The 18,219-nt window shown below is 45.9% G+C and overlaps 2 protein-coding genes across 5 annotated transcripts; both read right to left on the bottom strand.

Moving 5' to 3' along the window:
* Positions 1-4,592: 4,592 nt before the first annotated feature.
* Positions 4,593-7,816, bottom strand: ssr4 (signal sequence receptor, delta). Its single transcript, XM_076026354.1, has 6 exons — positions 7,630-7,816; positions 7,310-7,428; positions 7,164-7,238; positions 6,775-6,864; positions 6,575-6,640; positions 4,593-5,206 (listed from the first exon to the last, which is right to left on the bottom strand). Exons 1-6 carry the CDS (start codon positions 7,679-7,681, stop codon positions 5,102-5,104), a joined length of 507 nt encoding a protein of 168 aa, XP_075882469.1. The 5' UTR covers positions 7,682-7,816; the 3' UTR covers positions 4,593-5,101.
* A 383-nt stretch (positions 7,817-8,199) lies between these two features.
* LOC142888219 (rho GTPase-activating protein 4-like) lies at positions 8,200-18,168 on the bottom strand. Of its 4 annotated transcripts, none has more exons than XM_076026349.1 (22): positions 17,225-17,381; positions 15,464-15,547; positions 15,092-15,263; positions 14,841-15,003; positions 13,709-13,771; positions 13,492-13,620; positions 13,269-13,397; positions 12,966-13,187; positions 12,778-12,879; positions 12,145-12,318; positions 11,961-12,045; positions 11,745-11,772; positions 11,535-11,634; positions 11,378-11,438; positions 11,024-11,101; positions 10,535-10,663; positions 10,309-10,414; positions 9,882-10,109; positions 9,737-9,783; positions 9,418-9,640; positions 9,275-9,323; positions 8,200-8,958 (listed from the first exon to the last, which is right to left on the bottom strand). In XM_076026349.1, exons 2-22 carry the CDS (start codon positions 15,522-15,524, stop codon positions 8,815-8,817), a joined length of 2,493 nt encoding a protein of 830 aa, XP_075882464.1. In that variant the 5' UTR covers positions 15,525-15,547; positions 17,225-17,381; the 3' UTR covers positions 8,200-8,814. The 4 variants fall into 4 exon arrangements, with proteins under 4 accessions (XP_075882464.1, XP_075882463.1, XP_075882462.1 ...); XM_076026348.1 differs by having other exon boundaries at positions 9,728-9,783; XM_076026347.1 differs by lacking the exon at positions 17,225-17,381 and adding an exon at positions 18,150-18,168 and having other exon boundaries at positions 9,418-9,783.
* Positions 18,169-18,219: the final 51 nt, after the last annotated feature.

Below are 18,219 nucleotides of genomic sequence, written 5' to 3' on the forward strand. Positions count from 1 at the left end.
GCCTCTGAGGAATGACAGAGCGCTCCAGCCTTGACCAAAATCGGTATAAATCAGGAGCCAGAGCGTGGAGATTTACTACACTGAGCAATGTCTCCGCATTGCTTAACTCATGACCCCACTGCAGACCCGACGACTGCAGACGCTGCCGGCCTTAAGCTCATTCCAAGACACGGCGGAGGCGTTTCTGGGCCCCTGCGCGACTTACAAAACCAACACCGGGGTCAGTGTTGGAGGGGGGCATCAAAGCCACTCAGCGCTGTAATCCAACGAAGCGGGAAAAAGCAGCAGACAGACAGTATACGCACCTAAAAAAGCACTCAAGTATTTTCCCCTTTGTTTCCCTTTTTCGCTTCTCTCTTGGTCAGCAATTTTATTTTATGCCTTTTGGCCGTCAAGGCAGCCGAGAGGTTTTTGAGGGGGGGAATAATATTTCTTTTGACCTAAGACAAGGTGCCGCTTTCTGTGCCAATCGCTTTTATTTACAGCCGCAGCCGTTCTCAAGGTGATTTTTATTTGCCAAATATAGCCACAGGTTTTGTTTTATTGTATGTGTTGGTTTTTTTTTAATCAAATTTACATTTTCAATTATGTTCCTGCGGGGGAAAAAACCTTTCTTATGTGCAAGGGCCGGCGGGGTCAAGGTGAGCAGCTTTTATCACTTTCGCCCGCCTTGATTTCATTACCTCGACCAAACCATTCTCCTTCTCCATGTGGACCCCATGTGACAAGATCAATTTTATGGGCTGTCACTCAGATAGATTCGACTTGTATGTTTACAGTACAAAGAAATTCTCTGCTGCTTGGTGTCTGCACCTGTTGCACCAACGTTACCTCGTGGTCGATTTTAAAAAAATAATAATTTACAGTTTGCGATCAACCTCTCAGGATGGAAAGTCCTACATTCGCCTAATAAAACGTGGGGAAAAAGTACATTTGCTTTAAAAAAAAAAAAAAAAAAAAAAAAAAGGAGAGGAAAGGAAAAGGTCGATTCCCGCTGCTTTTCAACAGGCAGCTGCATCAACAGGCGAAGTGGATTCAGAGGACGACCCAAAGGGGGCAGGAAGACGGTGATAAAACAAACTCCAGCACGCAAGCTCGGGACTGACAGTAGGATTTGTTCCCTGCAAACAGAGTCGAGTCACTGTGGTTAAAGTGGTCGCGCATATGTAACACGCCTCGCTGTGCGCACACATCCACGATGCGGCCAGAACAATAACACTTATTGTACACAGGAAGTGGAGGTCGGCGTGGAGCGATACAATCTGGCCCCCTGACTATTGAGTTACCCCGGGGGTTTGTTGACCTTGTTCTGCTTTGCAATAAGTGTGAAGAATGAGCAATCTAAACAACGCTGGTGGTGGAGGCGGCGAGTGCATCGCTTCGTCATTGGGAGGGCGGGGACCGTGCCACGCCGCGTTCCGCGCGGCTGCACTCGGCTAAGCCGATCCGTGTCTGCTTCTCCGGCCGGGTCTTTACACACCTCTGTCGGGGCAGCTTTCGTCCAGCTCATGGGGCCACAATGGTGTGTGAAATTTGACAGAAAGGCCGCTGCAGCAGCAGCGGCAGATGGGTGGAGTGTTTTGGTGAGCCACCTCATGGGAGGAATTCATATATCATGGGATTTGTTGAAAACATGTCAATTGAAAATGAGCAAAAGCAAAGTTACAACAAAATATGCGTCTCTGAAGCCCCGCGGTATTTAGCTCTTTATTGAAACGACTCTTAAAATACCGAAACGATGGCTGAAATACGGCTATTTTATGACTTACTTACTATTAATATAATTTCTTCAAGTTTAGCGGGCCGGATTAAAAAGCTGAACGGGCCGCATATGGCCCCCGACCCTTAGTTTGCCAACCACTGCTTTAGAGCACATTATGAAAAATGTTCCTGTTCTCTGATGTCGAGCTGCGATGTGGCCTCGTCCCCAGCTGAGCCACTTGTTATCTAAATATGAATTCCAACTATTCAGAAATAAGAACACATCAATTTCTGAGAATTTTATCTGACCGAAAAAAAAAACGTAACGGAGTGGCCTTTCCTTTATTCCATTTCCTGCCAGAAGACTCCTTTAAATGTCCCACTCATTAGGCCCCTAAGCCCTAAATACACACCACTCACTCAGTGTATCATCCTTCACAACTCAAAGTCGCTGATCTTGCTAAAGGGGTTGCACAATACCTACCAAATGTGGCCACTTTGTTTACATGACCCAGTAAGTGAAACGGAACCCAAACAGAGATAAACTTTTCACCGCCAAAATAAATCACTGCACTCTAGAGACCAGTCGGTAAATCCCACCTTTTAAGCAGCTATGAGGTCTTTTTTTTTTTTTTTGCCAACATCTCTGCACTACAAGCGTTGAGTAACAGTGTAAACACCCAACAAATATCAGTAGTGCTCAGAGAAGTTGTTTACATGACATGAAGTAAATGAATGATTTAAAAGAAGAGACTTGAAATATTCAACAAAATAAATAACTGCTTGGCCAATAACTCGTGTTAGGTAACTGAGAGGGAGAGGGATCTTCGGTGCGTCGTGTCATTAATCACGCATTCCATTTGTTTTGCAAGCATTCATATCGATAGTGTTCGGGAATGACCTTTCGTGTTTGTTGAAATGACCTCATAAATTGACACATAATGAAAAAATGGTGCTACACCGGTCTCCAGGATCTTCGTTCAATGAAACAAAGGTGCTTTTTGTTTTGGATCACTAATTATGTGTTGTGGAATCATGTTAGCACCAAACAAATGTCAGGAGCATACAAGTTTGTTAGCAGGACCCGTGTAGCAAGAAAGGGAGAAGAAAAATAAAGTCCACTCTTTGACTATTATATGGGGAACATTCTCTTCTTTTAGAGAATGTCAATTTTACGAGAAAGGATAAAACAGAAACTGAGATAAACTTTGTTCCTTTCACAACTATAAGAGGAACATTTTCTTCCCTTCTTCATGTGATTGTCAATTGTCTAAAGAACGCCCTGCAACAGCCTCGGAAAAATATTCCACTCTTCATCTGCAGTTATTGGTGATGATGTGCAGAATGGATTTCTGGAGTTCAAAACATCACACAACAAGGATGAGGACTCGACGCCTCGTGTTGTCACCAGCTCGGTGGCCCTGCTTGACTCTTTTGTTTGTGCGTTCCGTTCATACCCAACTCCCCTCTCCTCTGCTCTCTCTCCGTCCAGCTGTCCCCTTCCTCCCACAGGCCCGAGTAGGTGACCACAAGAGGGAGCGTCTGGGCGGATCCAGCTCACATCTGTGACCCGTCTCCAGTGTCTCTTTTGCGCTGATACAAAAGCAGTGAGTGATGTGCTTGCGCCACAAGTGTTGGCGTGTCTGTGCTGTCCCAGTGTGCTGCAAAGCGGATGTGTATTTTGAAAATTAGATCCCAGATCATTGGTATGAAAAACAATTTAGTGTTATCTAAGAAGTCCTTGCCATTGCTGAAAGCTCGGAAATTGTTTGGCATTATTGGACTATTGAGGCCCTTTCATTGTTAGAAGAAGAAGAAGAAGAAGAAGAAGAAGAAGAAGAAGAAGAAGAAGAAGAAGAAGAATCTTCTCCGACACTGTGCACCAGTGATTATCTAATCGCCGTTTCCTGTGTGCAAAGTTTACATTTGTCCCCACGGGCGGCGGTGACGCGTTGCAGTTGCGCTACTAGCTGCACGGCATCCGCAAACCTTGCGTCGGGACGGTGCAGAAATAGATGCGCACCATGCAGACTATAGATCGCATTAACGCCAGGCGGTCCTATAAATGTCCGGGGGAGGCAAACGCAACACCAGACGAGGACTTAGAACGCATATTGTGTTACATTGGCAACAGCTGGTAGTGAAGTTGCAATAAAAAATCACATGCAATCTATGGAGAAATGGCAGGGGAACTGATGGCTCAGTGCTGCCACGGTGTGAATAAAAGGCGCCACTGCAGGTGTAGTCAAGCGACCGAAACTGCTTCCGTTTACAGACTACTATAAATAAATAAAAACAGATAAGTCTATAAGCGCTTAGATATGTAGCAGGAGACAGGCTGCCTGGGTGATGGCACATGGAAACCCTGGTGGGACAGTAAACCCTCTCCCCTATAGACAAAAATAGCCCTGATTTCTCCTGAGTCCAGTCACGGCCAAGATGAATGTGTTCTCCATGGATTGAAGGCGACTCCAGTTTCCTCCACTACTGAAGTGACCCCTTCGAAACGGACAAAACATAAATACAATCATATTCAGCGGCAGACATCCAAGACACACCGACAACTAATGAAGACGCCTCCTTAAGAAGCCACACACTTCTCCTAATAAAATTTCACAACAATCAGTTATTCATGGAGAAACTACAGATCTTGCAAACATGTTTGTAGCAGTCTTTGGTTTCTTCAACATTTGCTTGAGGATAAGATAACATTACAAAGACCTACAAGCTTTTGCCACAATCCCTTTCAATGTGCCACCAGGTGGGAGAGAAGATCTAGACAGAAGATCTCAAACGACAAAAAGCTATTGTCTGTCGCATGAACCAATCATTATTGCCTCGCTTGGAGGAAGAAAAATCTCTGACCGTCAGATGAGACAACACATCACAACTAGAAGAGAAACAAGGCTTTTATTGATTTAACCGAGACAAAAACACGAGGCCTGTTCAGGCCGGCCAGAGGAGTCATGTTGACCTTCCCTTCTCGTCTATAGAGGTATTAATGTGCCCAGTGCGTCCACACAGAAGGACAAAACTGATCTTGATCTCAGTGGAGACACATTAATTAAAGCATGGCTTTAAAAAAAGAAAAGAAAAAGAAAACAGGAAATGGTATTTTTCATTGTTTCATTAATTTACGTGGTCCAGGTTTAACAGTTTCAAAAAGGTTTTATAGTTACGCCCCTAATTGAAAAGGACAAAAAAAGTATCACAAAACAATTCCAAACTGTCAATTCATGGAAAGTGATGGCATACAGACACAGTCTGAATACAAAATATACAAAGAGTGCTGCACGCAGGGCCGATGGTGGCGCTGCAGACGGATCACAGGTCGAGTGCCATCGAAAACCCCCAGTCTTTCATAATGATCCAGTGGTTCCGCAGCGACCGCGGACCCCTCTCACGCCTGGATGGTGCTCTTGGCGCTAAAGGCCATGTAGTAGACCAGAATGCCGATGAGGGCGGCCACCACTTCAGTGGACACCCACGGGCCGTTCCACGCACCCTGCAGGGAGGGAGGGACGGGGACAATGAGGGAAAATGACCATTTAAACCAGATATTCAAACTGTCACGCGGCCCAAAGGTGTCAGGCGTAAATATAGAAGAATAACTGTGCACTATACATCTCCGCTCCAGTACGCTAACCGAGCCACAGGTTTTTATTCAAGCGGTGTGTACAACTTTCAAATAAGATCACAAGCTACAGAGCGCACATTACATTACTTATTTAATTACAAGGATTTACTTTCCCATGGTAGAAGTACCATGTCCCTGTTTTTATATACTATGACCCAAAGTGTGTTTTTAATGGTTCTTAACATCATGCCGGAAGACTGCGTTTGAAAATTAGCCTCTGGTTAACACCAGCACATTGACAGGAATGTAAATTAATGCGCATTGTCCTCTTCAAATAAAATAAAATAAAATAAATAAATCAATGCAAGTACAAAAATGTCTTGTTGTCTAATCGGCAGCTCGGACCTTGTTCTGCCCCTCTAGTCGGAAACAAGGACTTATTTCAGTTTCGTGGTTTGGTTTATATGCAACATCACACAAAAGTGAATTGCTGAATTACCATGGAGCCTCAGCGCTGTCACAACTGAAGCAGTCCGACTAAATGCTGCAATCCTCAGATAGAAGTCTTGGGCTGCCGTACGGGACGTGCACACGCAGGTGGATGCGAACGCACACGCAGCCATAGTGTTTTCAGGTTTAAAATGTGAAGCTGTTGGCTGCCCTAAAGTGCACACTGAGCATAAAATAAGTCTCCTACAGTGTACTGCATAGGAATACTGGAACCCGCAAAGTGACAACTATAAAATACTAAATTTGATAATGAATTTGACATGTGTTATAGTTTTCTTGTGGACAACTTGAACAGAATGCTGCCACGGTAAAAAGTAGCAGCATTTTTGCAGGGGGCTGGAAATCTGTCCAGTTTAGAGTATGATTGAGCTGCAACTCTGAGTTCATGCGAGTACAACCCCAGTATTTATATTTTAGAAGAGTATTTCTGGTTTAACTCATATCCTGTCTGTCATATATGTGAAATGCATTAGTACGTTGCAACATGTTTGTGTTTATTTTGGAGCTTTGTTGTGAGTTTCAGTAGAGTAAACCCTGAGAAATGCATCAACCTACACTGTTTCTTTAAGCTTGTTTGTTTAATTTATCATCATTATTACCTTGTATCACTTAATGAGGCACTTTGAACTGACAATTAATTAATTGTACTTGTCTTTTTTTTATTGTGCTTCTGTATTTCATCTTGTTTATTTGTCTTTATTTTTTTTGTTAAACTAATTTAAATTTAAAAAGACCAATGCAACTACACCTCTTGTATTTCAAAATAAGAATCTTGAAGCTACTCACCCTGTGGTCAATGTTGACTGAGAAGAGAGGCTGAATGGAATTCACATCTTCATTGTTCCTCTGGGCCTAGATGAAGAAGATGATGACGATGAGGAGTATTCACATGTGCAATTCAAACTACTAGTCAAACGTTGTGTTTAACAACCATGAATTGCTCCCAAAAAAAGAAGAAGTGAATCTCAATGGCATCAAAGCTGTACCTTGCGCAGGGCGCTGTAGGACTCTTCATCAAAGAACTTGACCTGATACGTTCCAGAGCTGGCCTGTTTGTGAGGGAGGCTCCAGGAAACCTAGAGAGGAAGGGAGGATATTCATCCATTGTGTTCAAATCAGGGCTGTGCAACTTTTATCCGAGATATGAAGAGTGTTTAAATGGTGTGAGGCTTAAAACATGCATATATTGGCATGGCTTTGGTTGTACTATCCCTTTGATGTCAAACACCTGGAGTTAAATTGTGGCTGGTCAGCTGATCAGCTGGTCAGTCAAGAATAAGGTAAGACAACGCGTTTGTTTCTTTTGATTGCATAGATGTGCATATATGTCTTTTATCAACGCGGGAACAAGTGCCAATCAAATAAATCATCTCACCTGGTATTTCCCAACATCCTGGCCTCTTGTCACGGGGAACTGTCTCCCATTGACGTCCGCATACAGGGTCACGCTCTGGGGAGGGACGAACTTGTTAGCGCATCTCGACCAGAAGTTGGAAGAGGAAGGTGTCGGTGAGATCTTACCTGTGCTCCGTTGGCACAAGTTAGACTGAGCTCGACGATGAAGACGGACTCGGAGGAGATGACAGCGTCGGAGGTGGTGTAGGCCGACGGAGTAATCACAGGGTCTGTGCAGCTCTCACCTGTCACCCCAAAGAAAAAGAAACGAATGGGATTAAATTAAATATACTTCATACATCAACATAGACGTGATATCAGCGCTCAAATAGCAAGAGGTTTTTTTAAAAAAGTTAGCCATAAATTAAAAGCTAGCATTGGTTAGCTTTGCCGGCTAATTGACATCCGTAGAACTCACTAACTTAGTTTCCAGATAGATAACTTGCCTGAGCATGCGACCACCAGCAGAGCAAGAAAGGCAGCTATCCGAATCATCATGGTGTCTTTAAAATGGGGTTCTGTTGGCCTCCACAAAGTTGTTCGCCTCCGGCAGCAGCAGAACCACTGTGTGTGTTCGGTTCACGGTGACAGAAAGAGAGAAATCCACATCAGCGTCCACCGCCGAGACCGCTCTGCGCCTGCGCAACAGTGACGTGGACTGTTACTCCGCGAAGGATTCTGGGAAGTGTACTCTGTCGACACGTCATCCCGACCATGGAAGTTGTGTATCGCGGCCCGTCACCCCAAAAGAAGAAAGAAGACCTTCGAGTAATGCCGAATGTCCCGTTTATCTCAAGCAGTGCAATGTTAATGCTAATCCGGTGCTAATGTGTAGTCCACAACCAGAAAAACATTCTTCTCAGGAGTTCTACTACGAGAGTATTTGCTCTGACTTAATTACACCAACTCAGCAGTTTTCTGTGATTTTCCTTTTGTCTCAAAAGCTCAATAAAATGTGAATGACAAAGTCACCGCAGACGTGAATTAGATTTAACAAAAAAGAAATCAACGCAATGAACATGGACAAAAATATTTATTTGGCATGTAGCCTAAATCTGGAATATACAGACCAACCAGCACGATTGAACCAAGATACACATAACCAATATTTATACTTATATACATTTGGAACAGGGGGGAAAAAAGTCACAGTTCTAACAGTAGATTAATTCATCTCCCCCTGATTGATTGACAACAATTGATCAATGAATTCATTCATTCATTCATTCTTGTGCAAAAATGTGTCTACAATCTAAATGTCTTTGAGGGAACTTGGCTCAAACAGAAATAAAAGCAAATAAACAACAAATTACTGCAGAATGGTTCTAACTGTTTTCAGCTGTGTACAATCACATCTGTGCAGTTTTAAAGTATTCCACCCTTTCCACATAGTGCTGGAGCCAGTAGGTTCTGACAAGCTAAACCTCTGTCTGGGGAGACTCTCCGTGGAAAGAGGCACAAATCATCTGGCCTTAAGAGAAGTGCTTCGGATTCAACAATATCATTGTCAAGGAATGCGCTGAAAGCCACCGTCAGGGTGCGTTGACCTGCAAATCAGTACTCATCAGTGACATGAGCTGAAACCGTCCCCCTCCTGCCAGCCGTTTCAGCCCGATACATTTATTTGCTTCTCATTTCCTACTGCGTCCGTCCCATCGGCCTTTTCTTTGAGGGACTTGGCCAGAAGGAGACGAGGCGGAGGAGGAGGCGGCAGTTTGCACCGCTTGCCGCAAGAGAAGCTCCTTGAAAACAGAGTCCATATGGTGGCAGACGTCCTGTGAGATGGAAATAATGGATGTTGATGAGAGGCGAGGGGGGAGAAAGAGGAAAGTCTCTCTGCGTTCCCTTCCTTCCAATGCCAGCCATCATCAAAGCGCTTGGAATTGGATGCAAAATAGATTTATAGGTGCAAAATACAGTATTATTAACTGTAATAATGAATAATCGTGGGAACATTCATTAACGCAATACAGAACTTTTGAAACAGCAGTTTTCTTTATAAATATTTTATATCCCTTTTCCTACACCTAAGCATTTATCCAACATGTAAAAAAAAAACGTTATTTAGAAAGAGGAATATAATAGTGAAACCTTGTCAACTTGAACAGGAATGTCTTCAAGGGACAAATTATGCTGTAATCTGTTGTTTTTTTTTAAAAAAAAAAGAAGAAGAATTATATGGTTAGAAATTTTTCTCTCTAGCCAGTAGAAAAGTGGCATGTAGTGGTACTTACTGCTTGTGCACACTGCCGGGAGAGTTGACCAGCCACGGTTTACATTGTGACCCAACAGGATTCGGGAAAACAAATTTTCCACCCAAAGCAACACTTCCCCCTGCTGGCCCTCCTGTAAACCTGCTACGGTCGCCCGAACTGCTGCTGTTGCATCTGGGACGCTCGTTCCTCTTGTGCGCCACGGCCGCAGGGGAGCTCTCGGCCGAGTTTCCCGTTTGCATCCCTGGCAGCGCATCAAGTTGAGGTGCAGCGTTAGTCGTGCCACGTTCGAGACTATACAGATACTTCAATGAGGTGAAGAATGACTCACCATCTTTACCAAGAGTGTTTTCTACTTCTGCTTCTCCCTCTTCAATGATAGGCTCACTGAAAAAGAGAAGAAGAACAATGACACTGTCCGATTTCCACCAACCTTCACATAGATGCAGTGTGAGTTGTGAAATGAGTGTTTCCCCCACCCTTACCAGTCGTCCTGCTCTAGCGTCATGCATTTCTCATACACCGGCCCTTGCAGCTCCCTCTGGCTGGGGAAGATGCTCTCATGCTGCACAATTATGTTGTTGACCAGGGCATTGATCTGAGGCTGCAGAGTGACGGCGTCGTCGTCCTTTCCATATCTCACCAGACTGGGGCCGAAGCACACGGCAAGGTTGTACGGCTGCATCATGTTCTCGTCGCTGTACTCAGTCACACTGAGAGTGGAGAGACGCACAATTGGACAACAAAAGGGAAATGTTTTTTAGGGAGGAAAAAGAATCTCAACGCATGTTCAGAAACATTTCTACGACCGACTCATTATTCCTTCCCCTTCCTCAAAGAAAATGCTGGGTTGCCTCCGAACGACAAAAAAAGTTCACATCCTGCCATGCGATGACAGAGTCAAACACTCACTGGTGAAGAAAAGCAAAGAGGTATCGCATGACAATGACGACGGGCTCTGGGAAGGAGGAGATGACTGCTCTGAGCTGCGCTGCTCTCTCTGCCTCGTTCTTTATTTCTGAGGGGTTGGGAGGGGAAGAAACAAACAAAAAAAAGCAGGTGAGAAAGCAGACGGGCTGCCGCCGCAGGCTCTCCTCCGCACTCACTTGACCTTTAGACGCACACGGAGCAAACGTACGAGCGTGCTCCAGCAGCTGGCCGGTGCTTTCGATGGGGACGAGAGGGCTCTCCAGCGATCTGAAGTAGAGCTTCAACACTCCAGCCACCGAGTCCAGGTCGCATTTCCGCTCCGCCAGGGGATCCTCTCCTGCAGGGGAAACCAACGGCGCACTGCCCCACATTATTAACTCTGCCGAGGGCGCGCACGTGACGTGCACGTGCGCAAGAACCGGCCAGCGCTCAAACTGCTCGTTGCACGTGCTCGACAACTTCAGTCAGTTAGTGCAGATGAAACGGCGCTTAGCCACCGAGTGTCACTAAAAAAAATATATATCAAAAAATAAATAGGCTGAGACCAAAATAAAAACAAGGCGATTCACCACAAGCATGTTTTGGCTCTGTACAAAAATAAGTCGGTTTTGCAAAAATACAATGTAAGACGACAGCCCACTCCCCTCCCACAATAGTTGTGGCGCTGGGCCCGACACACACGCACACACACGTCTACCTCTTTCAAAGGCATCTCTCAGGCTGTTGATCTCCATTTGGGAACCTGGCACTCTAAATATCCCTTCATGATGGAGACCTGGCAGAAAGTCAGACAGTTCTTTAAAAAGGTAAACTAGCTAGAAGAAGACAAGAAAACCTATAGAGCCTATGCATACGCTTAACGTGTGTATTTGCATCTTTAAAAGTTCCATCTGCATGCTCAAGCCTCTCAGTTGCAGGAAATTTCTGACATTTCTCTTCAAACATGACCACAAGGTGGAGTTAAAGTGAGTGAATTCTAAAGCTGTGCTTTGAGGTTGCCAGACACAAGTAGCAGTGTCTAAATGTGCCTTTTGGTCTGCAGAATACTTGCCGTGGAGGTTGATGAAGCAAATGCAACTCTGAACAATAACTGGAACCTGTTGTCCCGTGGCCTGGACAACACAAACGAAGCAATGAAAAAAACAAACACAAAAACACAGCAGCTGATGGCTGAAGAAGAAGAAACAATGACAGAGCCAAGGATCTACCTGGATGAAGGACAGCATGTCTCCGAAGAAAAGCTTATGGTTGTGAGTCAAGGCGCTACATGAGTGATTCTTCCTAAAGCGCATCGTCTTCCCGCAGAGCCTGCGGAGTTAAACAATACAATGTGGATCTACGGTGACGCTCTGAATAAAACAAAAAACAAAAACAAGAATCCAAGGTAGAAATGCAAAGTAAAATGGCAGCACACATACCTCTGCTGGTATCCATTGGGTGCTTCAGCTAGTGGGGGAGGTTGCAGAAGAACAAAAATAACCTATTCAAATGACGGTCAGTAAGGCCAAACACATTGGGACCGAAACCTATTTCTTCCCCCGATCAGCTGGGAACAATGTTGTTAAATATTGCACTGAACTCGCAAGTGTCTGCGTGTGTCAGCAGTCGCTCTGCGCGGAATGCAGAAGTGATACCTTTTTCCACTGCCGCTTTCAGCTGATCATGCTTGGCTTGCAGCTTGCAGACCAGGGAGCTGCCGACGAGGTACTCTTTCGCTCTCTGCGGGACGAATCAGGTGCCGCTTAAAGTTGGGAGACTCTCTGCGAAAACGGGCCGACTCAAAACGCTGTCCGGGGAGGTGAGGGGGGTTAGACTCACGGTGATGTAGACGTTTTCCACTTCCTGCAGGTTGGCCCTGCGTCGGGCCACGCTGGGCTTCACCAGCAGGTTCTCGGTGCTGCCCTCCTGAGACGAGCCGCTGCCAGGGTCCAGATCGGTGTCGCCAATGTTCTCCAGCAGGGAGGACTGCGCGGCCGACATGCTCTTGAAGACCTTCGGGACATTGGGATACGGTGCTGTGATTCAAATTCAATACAAATTCACTTTATTTATCACACGACAGTCAAACATCCAATCAGACATAATAAATAAAGTTAAAACAAGTGTAGGTTGCAGCCTTAGGCCATTAAACAGGCGGATGGAGGTGTGGACAAAGCTGAGGGAGGCCCTCTTTGTCCTCAGTGGGAGGGACCTATACCTGCTGTAAAGCCAGGGTGTAGTGAGATGACAGAGAGTGTGAGGGATCAGTGCAGATCAAGGTGCCTTTTCTCAGGACTTTGATGTTATAGAAGGTAGCGAGCGACTGTCGTTCCTGACCTATGATTTTACTGCTAACTTTGATGATTTTGTTAAGCATGTTGCGCAGGATGAGAGTGAGCATGAGGATTGATTCAATGAAACATTCTGGTTCTGAGTTGCCAGCGCTTTCATTTTAGCTGATCTTTCTGGTACCTCATCCGTTTCCTCGGAGACGACCTTCAGCCTGGACTGAATCTGCCTGTATCTGGTCTCCAGTTCAAATCGCACCTCGCACTCGGCGATCACCTCTGAGATCTGGAGAATCCGACAAAAAAAAAACACAAGATGACGGCAAGAGTTTGCTTGCGTGCTGGACGCGCAGCGCTCCAACCGCAGCAGACCTGGTCTCCATCGTGGGGCTGGTAGGAGAAGCGTAGGGGCATGCAGAAGGTGTTGTTGTGCTCCTGCAGCAGGGTGTCTCTGTCCTGGACCTGGTCCAGCCCCGACACGGTGTCCTGCAGCTGCTGCAGCCCCCTGCCGAGGTTCTGCTGGGTCCGCGTGCGACCGGAGAGGTACGCCTGCATCACCTGGCCCAGGGAGAGGTGGTACCCTGCATCCGCACACTGACCAGAGTCCACACATCGGCCCAGTTAGCGTGGGCGCCGCACGGCCAAAGAATCCGACTCAGACTCCGGCGCACTCACGTCAATGAGAGTGGAGATGTCATGAAGGTAGTACTTCTTCATGGAGGAGTTGGCTGCAGCCAGGTTCAGGAGGTACTCGTTCCGCGCCTTGCTGCATTTCAAGTAGATTTCTTGAACTTTGCCCTGTCGCTGTGGAGCACAAGCAAGCAGTTAGGGGACAGGTAGTCAGTGGTATGGGTACAAACATGCACAAAGTAAATAAATACAACATAAGTCTATTTACTTTTTCTATCAACCTTTCCAGTTTCTTGGCAGCGCTCTGCTTCTGCTTCTCCTCCTGCTTCTCTGCGTCCTTCAGCTTTCCCTCTGCGCACACGTACTCGGAGTGGTACTGGTAGTAAGTCCGCCACGCCTGCAAACAAGAAAAGAGGGGGGGAGGGGAAAAGTGCTGCCTCTCCGTCCTCCCCTGGTGAAGCACAGTCCATCGCTTTTTAACTTACAGTCTGCATCTCTGTGGTAACCTTGAGCAGCCCATCCTGCAGGTGCATGCAGATGTCTTTACTCTGCAACGATGAAGCGAAAACCACAGGATGAGCGACCAGAATCTTCTAAGAAGGCCCCAAATTGTATCAAGTTCACTTTGCCAGGGTTTCTAGCAGGTGTCTCTAGTGTGTCAATAAACACTCAGGAAGTGAGGAGTCTATCTTCTGGTTCTTTTTCCAGTCCCACTTTTCAGAAGTTGCACACTAAAAAACAAAAACAAACACACAGCGACACCTCTCGCAGCTCAGCGACCGCTCCACGGCCAGGTGTCAGGTTGGGCCGCTTTTTTCGATCCCCTTCCAAACAAGCCTCCAGTGGGCATTTATATGTGAGAATGTAAGCGCAGGGCTAAATACGCTGATCTGTCGATTCACAAGGCTCTGGGTGTATATCAACCACTACCGTTGCCGCTGGGCTTTTAAGTTATTTAATATTCTAACTTATTGATTATCCTAATTCTTAGATATCTTTTTACTCCATTATCTTATGGCTTTGAGATGTTTTATTCATTTATCTTACTTATTGATTATAATTTTCTCTTCTTTTATTGTATTTTAACTGATTTACTTAGTTTTTAGCTCCAGCACTTCCTTGTGGGGGGCCTGCTGTCATCGTCCTGGGGACATCCTCTCAGTGTGTATGATCCCCCCAGGGTGGCTGTTTCCTTTTACGGTTCCTCAGTGCCCTGACATTTTTCATTTTTAGTTTTTATTTTTAATTTATTTCATTTTTCAAATACTGGGGGTGGGATGTGTGTTAACCTGTATATGTTTGGGGCGAGGGGGGTAGATTTTAATTGACCGCAGCACGTTTTTTTTTTATCTTTATTCTTATTTTACTTTTAATTTGCACCTCGGGTTGCATTTTATGCATTTTTTACTTATGAAAGGTGCTATACAAATAAAATTTGCTTTGATTTGATACGGGATCTTAATGAAACGTTTTTCGTTGTTAAACGCAAAGCAGGAAGAGTCCACAGCCGCTTGGGGCGGCGTCCAACCAGTTTGCCCTACAGGTCCAAACTTGCCCTGTGAAGTGGATGATGATTATAAAAGGCTCAGTGGGAGCCAGAGCCTGCTGTCACTGTACCTTCTTGGCCAGGCGCTGCGTGTACTCCAGGCAGTGCGTGAGGGGCTGGATCAGGAAGTTGCTGCAGCTCTCACTCAGTCCGCTGTGGTCCTTGCTCTCCTGGCGGGTGTGGGAGAGGAGAGCCAGCCACACCTGCGCCACAGAGTTGCCGCTGGGCTCCTTTCTGAGCACGTGAGGGGGTGGGAGGGTGTGCAGGTCAGACAGGGTAAAGCTGAATGTTGGTTGTTGGTTGTTTTGGTTTTTTTTTTTACCTCTTGAGCCTCGAGGTGAACCTCTCAGCCAGTTTATCCAGCGATCGGGCGTACTCGCTCTCAAGCTCACCCCGCCTCCGCAGGTAGTCGCTCAGGTCCTGCAGCTGCTGGCTCTTCTGCTCCAGCGTCACGTCCAGCACCTTCAGCTGCTCTCCAAGCTGGCAGCGGACCTCTGGAAGGAAGCGAGCGACATGTGAAGGGGGAAGAAGAAAAAAAGCACACAAAAGCGACTTTCGTCATTCTGAAAGTGTCACAAGAAAGAGAAAGTTAAATGAAAGAGTTTTCATTTCACTCAAAATAAAAAACAACCAGCAGACCGAGTGGAAGGGGAGCTACAGCGAAAGACGGAGGCCACAGAGACGAAGGCTTCACCTTTGATTTGAGTCTCATAATCCACCAGACCGGCCTTCCGAAGCTTCACATTGGACGTCATCGTGCTGCCGACGGGATTAAACTCTGGTTTCAAAAAGAAACAAATATTTGAATTAAGTCATTCAAATCACGTTCATTTGACGTCTTTTTCAGTCCTTAAATGGTTATGATCTTCACTGGGCAAGATAGAACACAGACAGCAGGGAGGGAGTGAGTGAGGGAGGAAGGGAGAGAGAGAGAGAGGAGAGTGATTCGCGCTACACATTTTCACACTCTTGCAGCAAACTTCCTCCGAAACGTGTATTACGAAATAAAAAAATAAAAAAAATGGAAACTAGACCTTACTGTCACACATCCTTTCAGAGCGCGGGGTCCCTCCCTGCAGAACGGCGCACACGGCTCACAAACCAGCCGGCACGTGTGGTACAGCCCGCTTGCTGTGCTGAATTGCAAATATAGCTCGGGCAATATTTTCAGCCGCTCTAAAAATAGGCTGAAACAGGAGGCCTGCGAGCCTGTAGGTAACGCTTTTCTTGTTTTCATTTGTGGAAGCTCACAGGTGGTTTCACAAAACGACGACACTCGGACATTTACCACCCACTCATTCTGGATTTGGTTTTAAGTGCATATCTAACAGCATTGCAGTGGGAAAAAAGGGGCCACCTGAGTGTTGCACTGCAGCTGGAGGCCTAAATATACAACAACATTTTCAGTTTCAATTCAGTTGCAAAATGTGAAAGTTGTCATTTTCAACATTTCCCAACACTGCTGCTGCGTATCTCGCCCCGCTCTCATCTACACAGAGTCAAACTGTGTTTCATAGAGCGAGAGAGAAAGAACAGACAATAGCCACCGGGCATTTACACACATGATCTTGGTCGTGATCTTTTGGGGAAGTGCAAATTTAAAAACTGCACCGCCAATGTCTCCAAGATAGCTCTTATCACCATGACATTTGCTGCAAGTTTAGAAAAAGGGAAGAATTGGGTGTTTTTTCATCGCTGGATCATCATTACTCTTCTGCACACAACCAGCACACACACACACACGCACGCACTCTCTTGCACACACACACACTCTCTCTGTTTCTCTCCTCTCACTTCCCTTTTCTTCTCAAGTCAAACACCAAACATCAGCATTCTGCTCTTCTCCTCGGCCGAGACACTTCTTACTGACTGACCTGCAAAAAATGTGTGTTCTGCTTTACAGCCAAAGCCCCCCCCCCCCATCATCACCACCACCACCCCCCCCAAACTCCCTGTGGAGATCTGCTGCCCCTGTTTCACGGTCTGTGTCACCCATTTCCTGCGGCTCTGTTCGCTTGCTTTCCTGCGCGATTGGCGATGAATCGAGCCTTTTTCTGCTGTCACAAGTCTGCTGCAATCTTGCATTAAAGCCGCTTTTTAAAGCCAATTGCATGTGTGTATTTTGTCCCTCATCTTTTTTCCAAACAAGCACAAACACATTCTTCACAGACAAAAAAAAAAAAAATGCTGAGCAGCCCCAGGGCTGTTGCCTGCCTGCCTGCCTGCCTCTCTGCCAACAACAACAACAACACAACAGAAATTAATAACGAGAGGGAAGAACGTTCCCTGCTGACAAAGGCTTCTCCTCTACCCCCTGCAAATTCTTCTCAACAGCTCAACTTCACTCACACTGAACCCAGGAATGGGCTTTTTGGGTGAGAGAGACACACAAAAAGTCAGCAAGTAAAAGATAGAGAGAAAAGTTTGGAAAAGCAGCCAAGAGTGGAAGTCCTACCTGACGAGGAGAAGGTCTAGTGTGTCATGCAGGCTGAGAGACAACTAAATAATGGCTGTTAATAGCACAGTAGGCGCTCAGCCGTTTCACCTCCCCCTCACATTGGACATGGATGGCTGTGGGTGGAGAGGAACTCATCTCTCTCTCTCTCTCTCTCTCGCTCACTTCTGCCTCATTCTCACCCTCCCTCCCAGATTCGCTTCAAGCCACCACCAGCATACCTTTGTGAGAGGCCTCAGCTCCATGACCTCCCCTGAGCACTAACACACGGTTTTCAGTCCAATCAAATGCCAGCTGTTCTCACTGATTGATCCCTCTGTCACACTCCCAGATTCTCTCTTTTAGCGTTCAAAGTGATATCAGCTGCTGCTGCGTTCAAACAGCACTGATAGGGCTCCACGAGGAGGCTGCGGCACTTATAGTTCAGATCAGCTACTGCAGTGGTATGATGAGTTTTGGAACTTTGACCTTGTCACACCAGGGACTTTTGCTGCGAAATAAAATTATTTTTTTCTCTCCCTCTCTCGTTTACTGTGGATTTTGTAATAATTCAGCAAGTCGCAGCAGTGTTGCAAAAGTCTCTCGCCTCTCACGGAGGCGTTAAGTGGCTGGAGGGTGTGAAAGCTGTGCCAAACTTTGTTGAAAGTTGATGTTGCGTTATCTGCCATTTACGCGCCTCGACAAAGCAAAACGAACGTCCCCAACATCTTGTATGTGAAAGTTATCAGAGCTCAAAACTGCCAGAGTAACCCCAGAAAACGGCGGTTGACTTCATACATTATAGCTTTAAGTCCAATTAAAAACGGCTAATAGAGATTAGCTTTACATCAATTTAAATCTTACACTACATGTCACATCATGAAATGTGGAAATATCTGTGTCTTGACATCGATCGTATTTGTTTCAAAAAAGGAACATTAAAAACCTGTTGAAATTGCTGTCGTCTCTCAGCTTCCGGTCCATTCACCAGCGTTCAAGGGTCGCATTTGTTGCGG

This window comes from Nelusetta ayraudi, unplaced genomic scaffold (genome assembly GCF_046127955.1).
Source record: "Nelusetta ayraudi isolate G7.1 ecotype Tasmania unplaced genomic scaffold, CSIRO-AGI_Nayr_v1 ptg000019l, whole genome shotgun sequence".
Classification (NCBI taxonomy): Eukaryota; Metazoa; Chordata; class Actinopteri; order Tetraodontiformes; family Monacanthidae; genus Nelusetta; species Nelusetta ayraudi.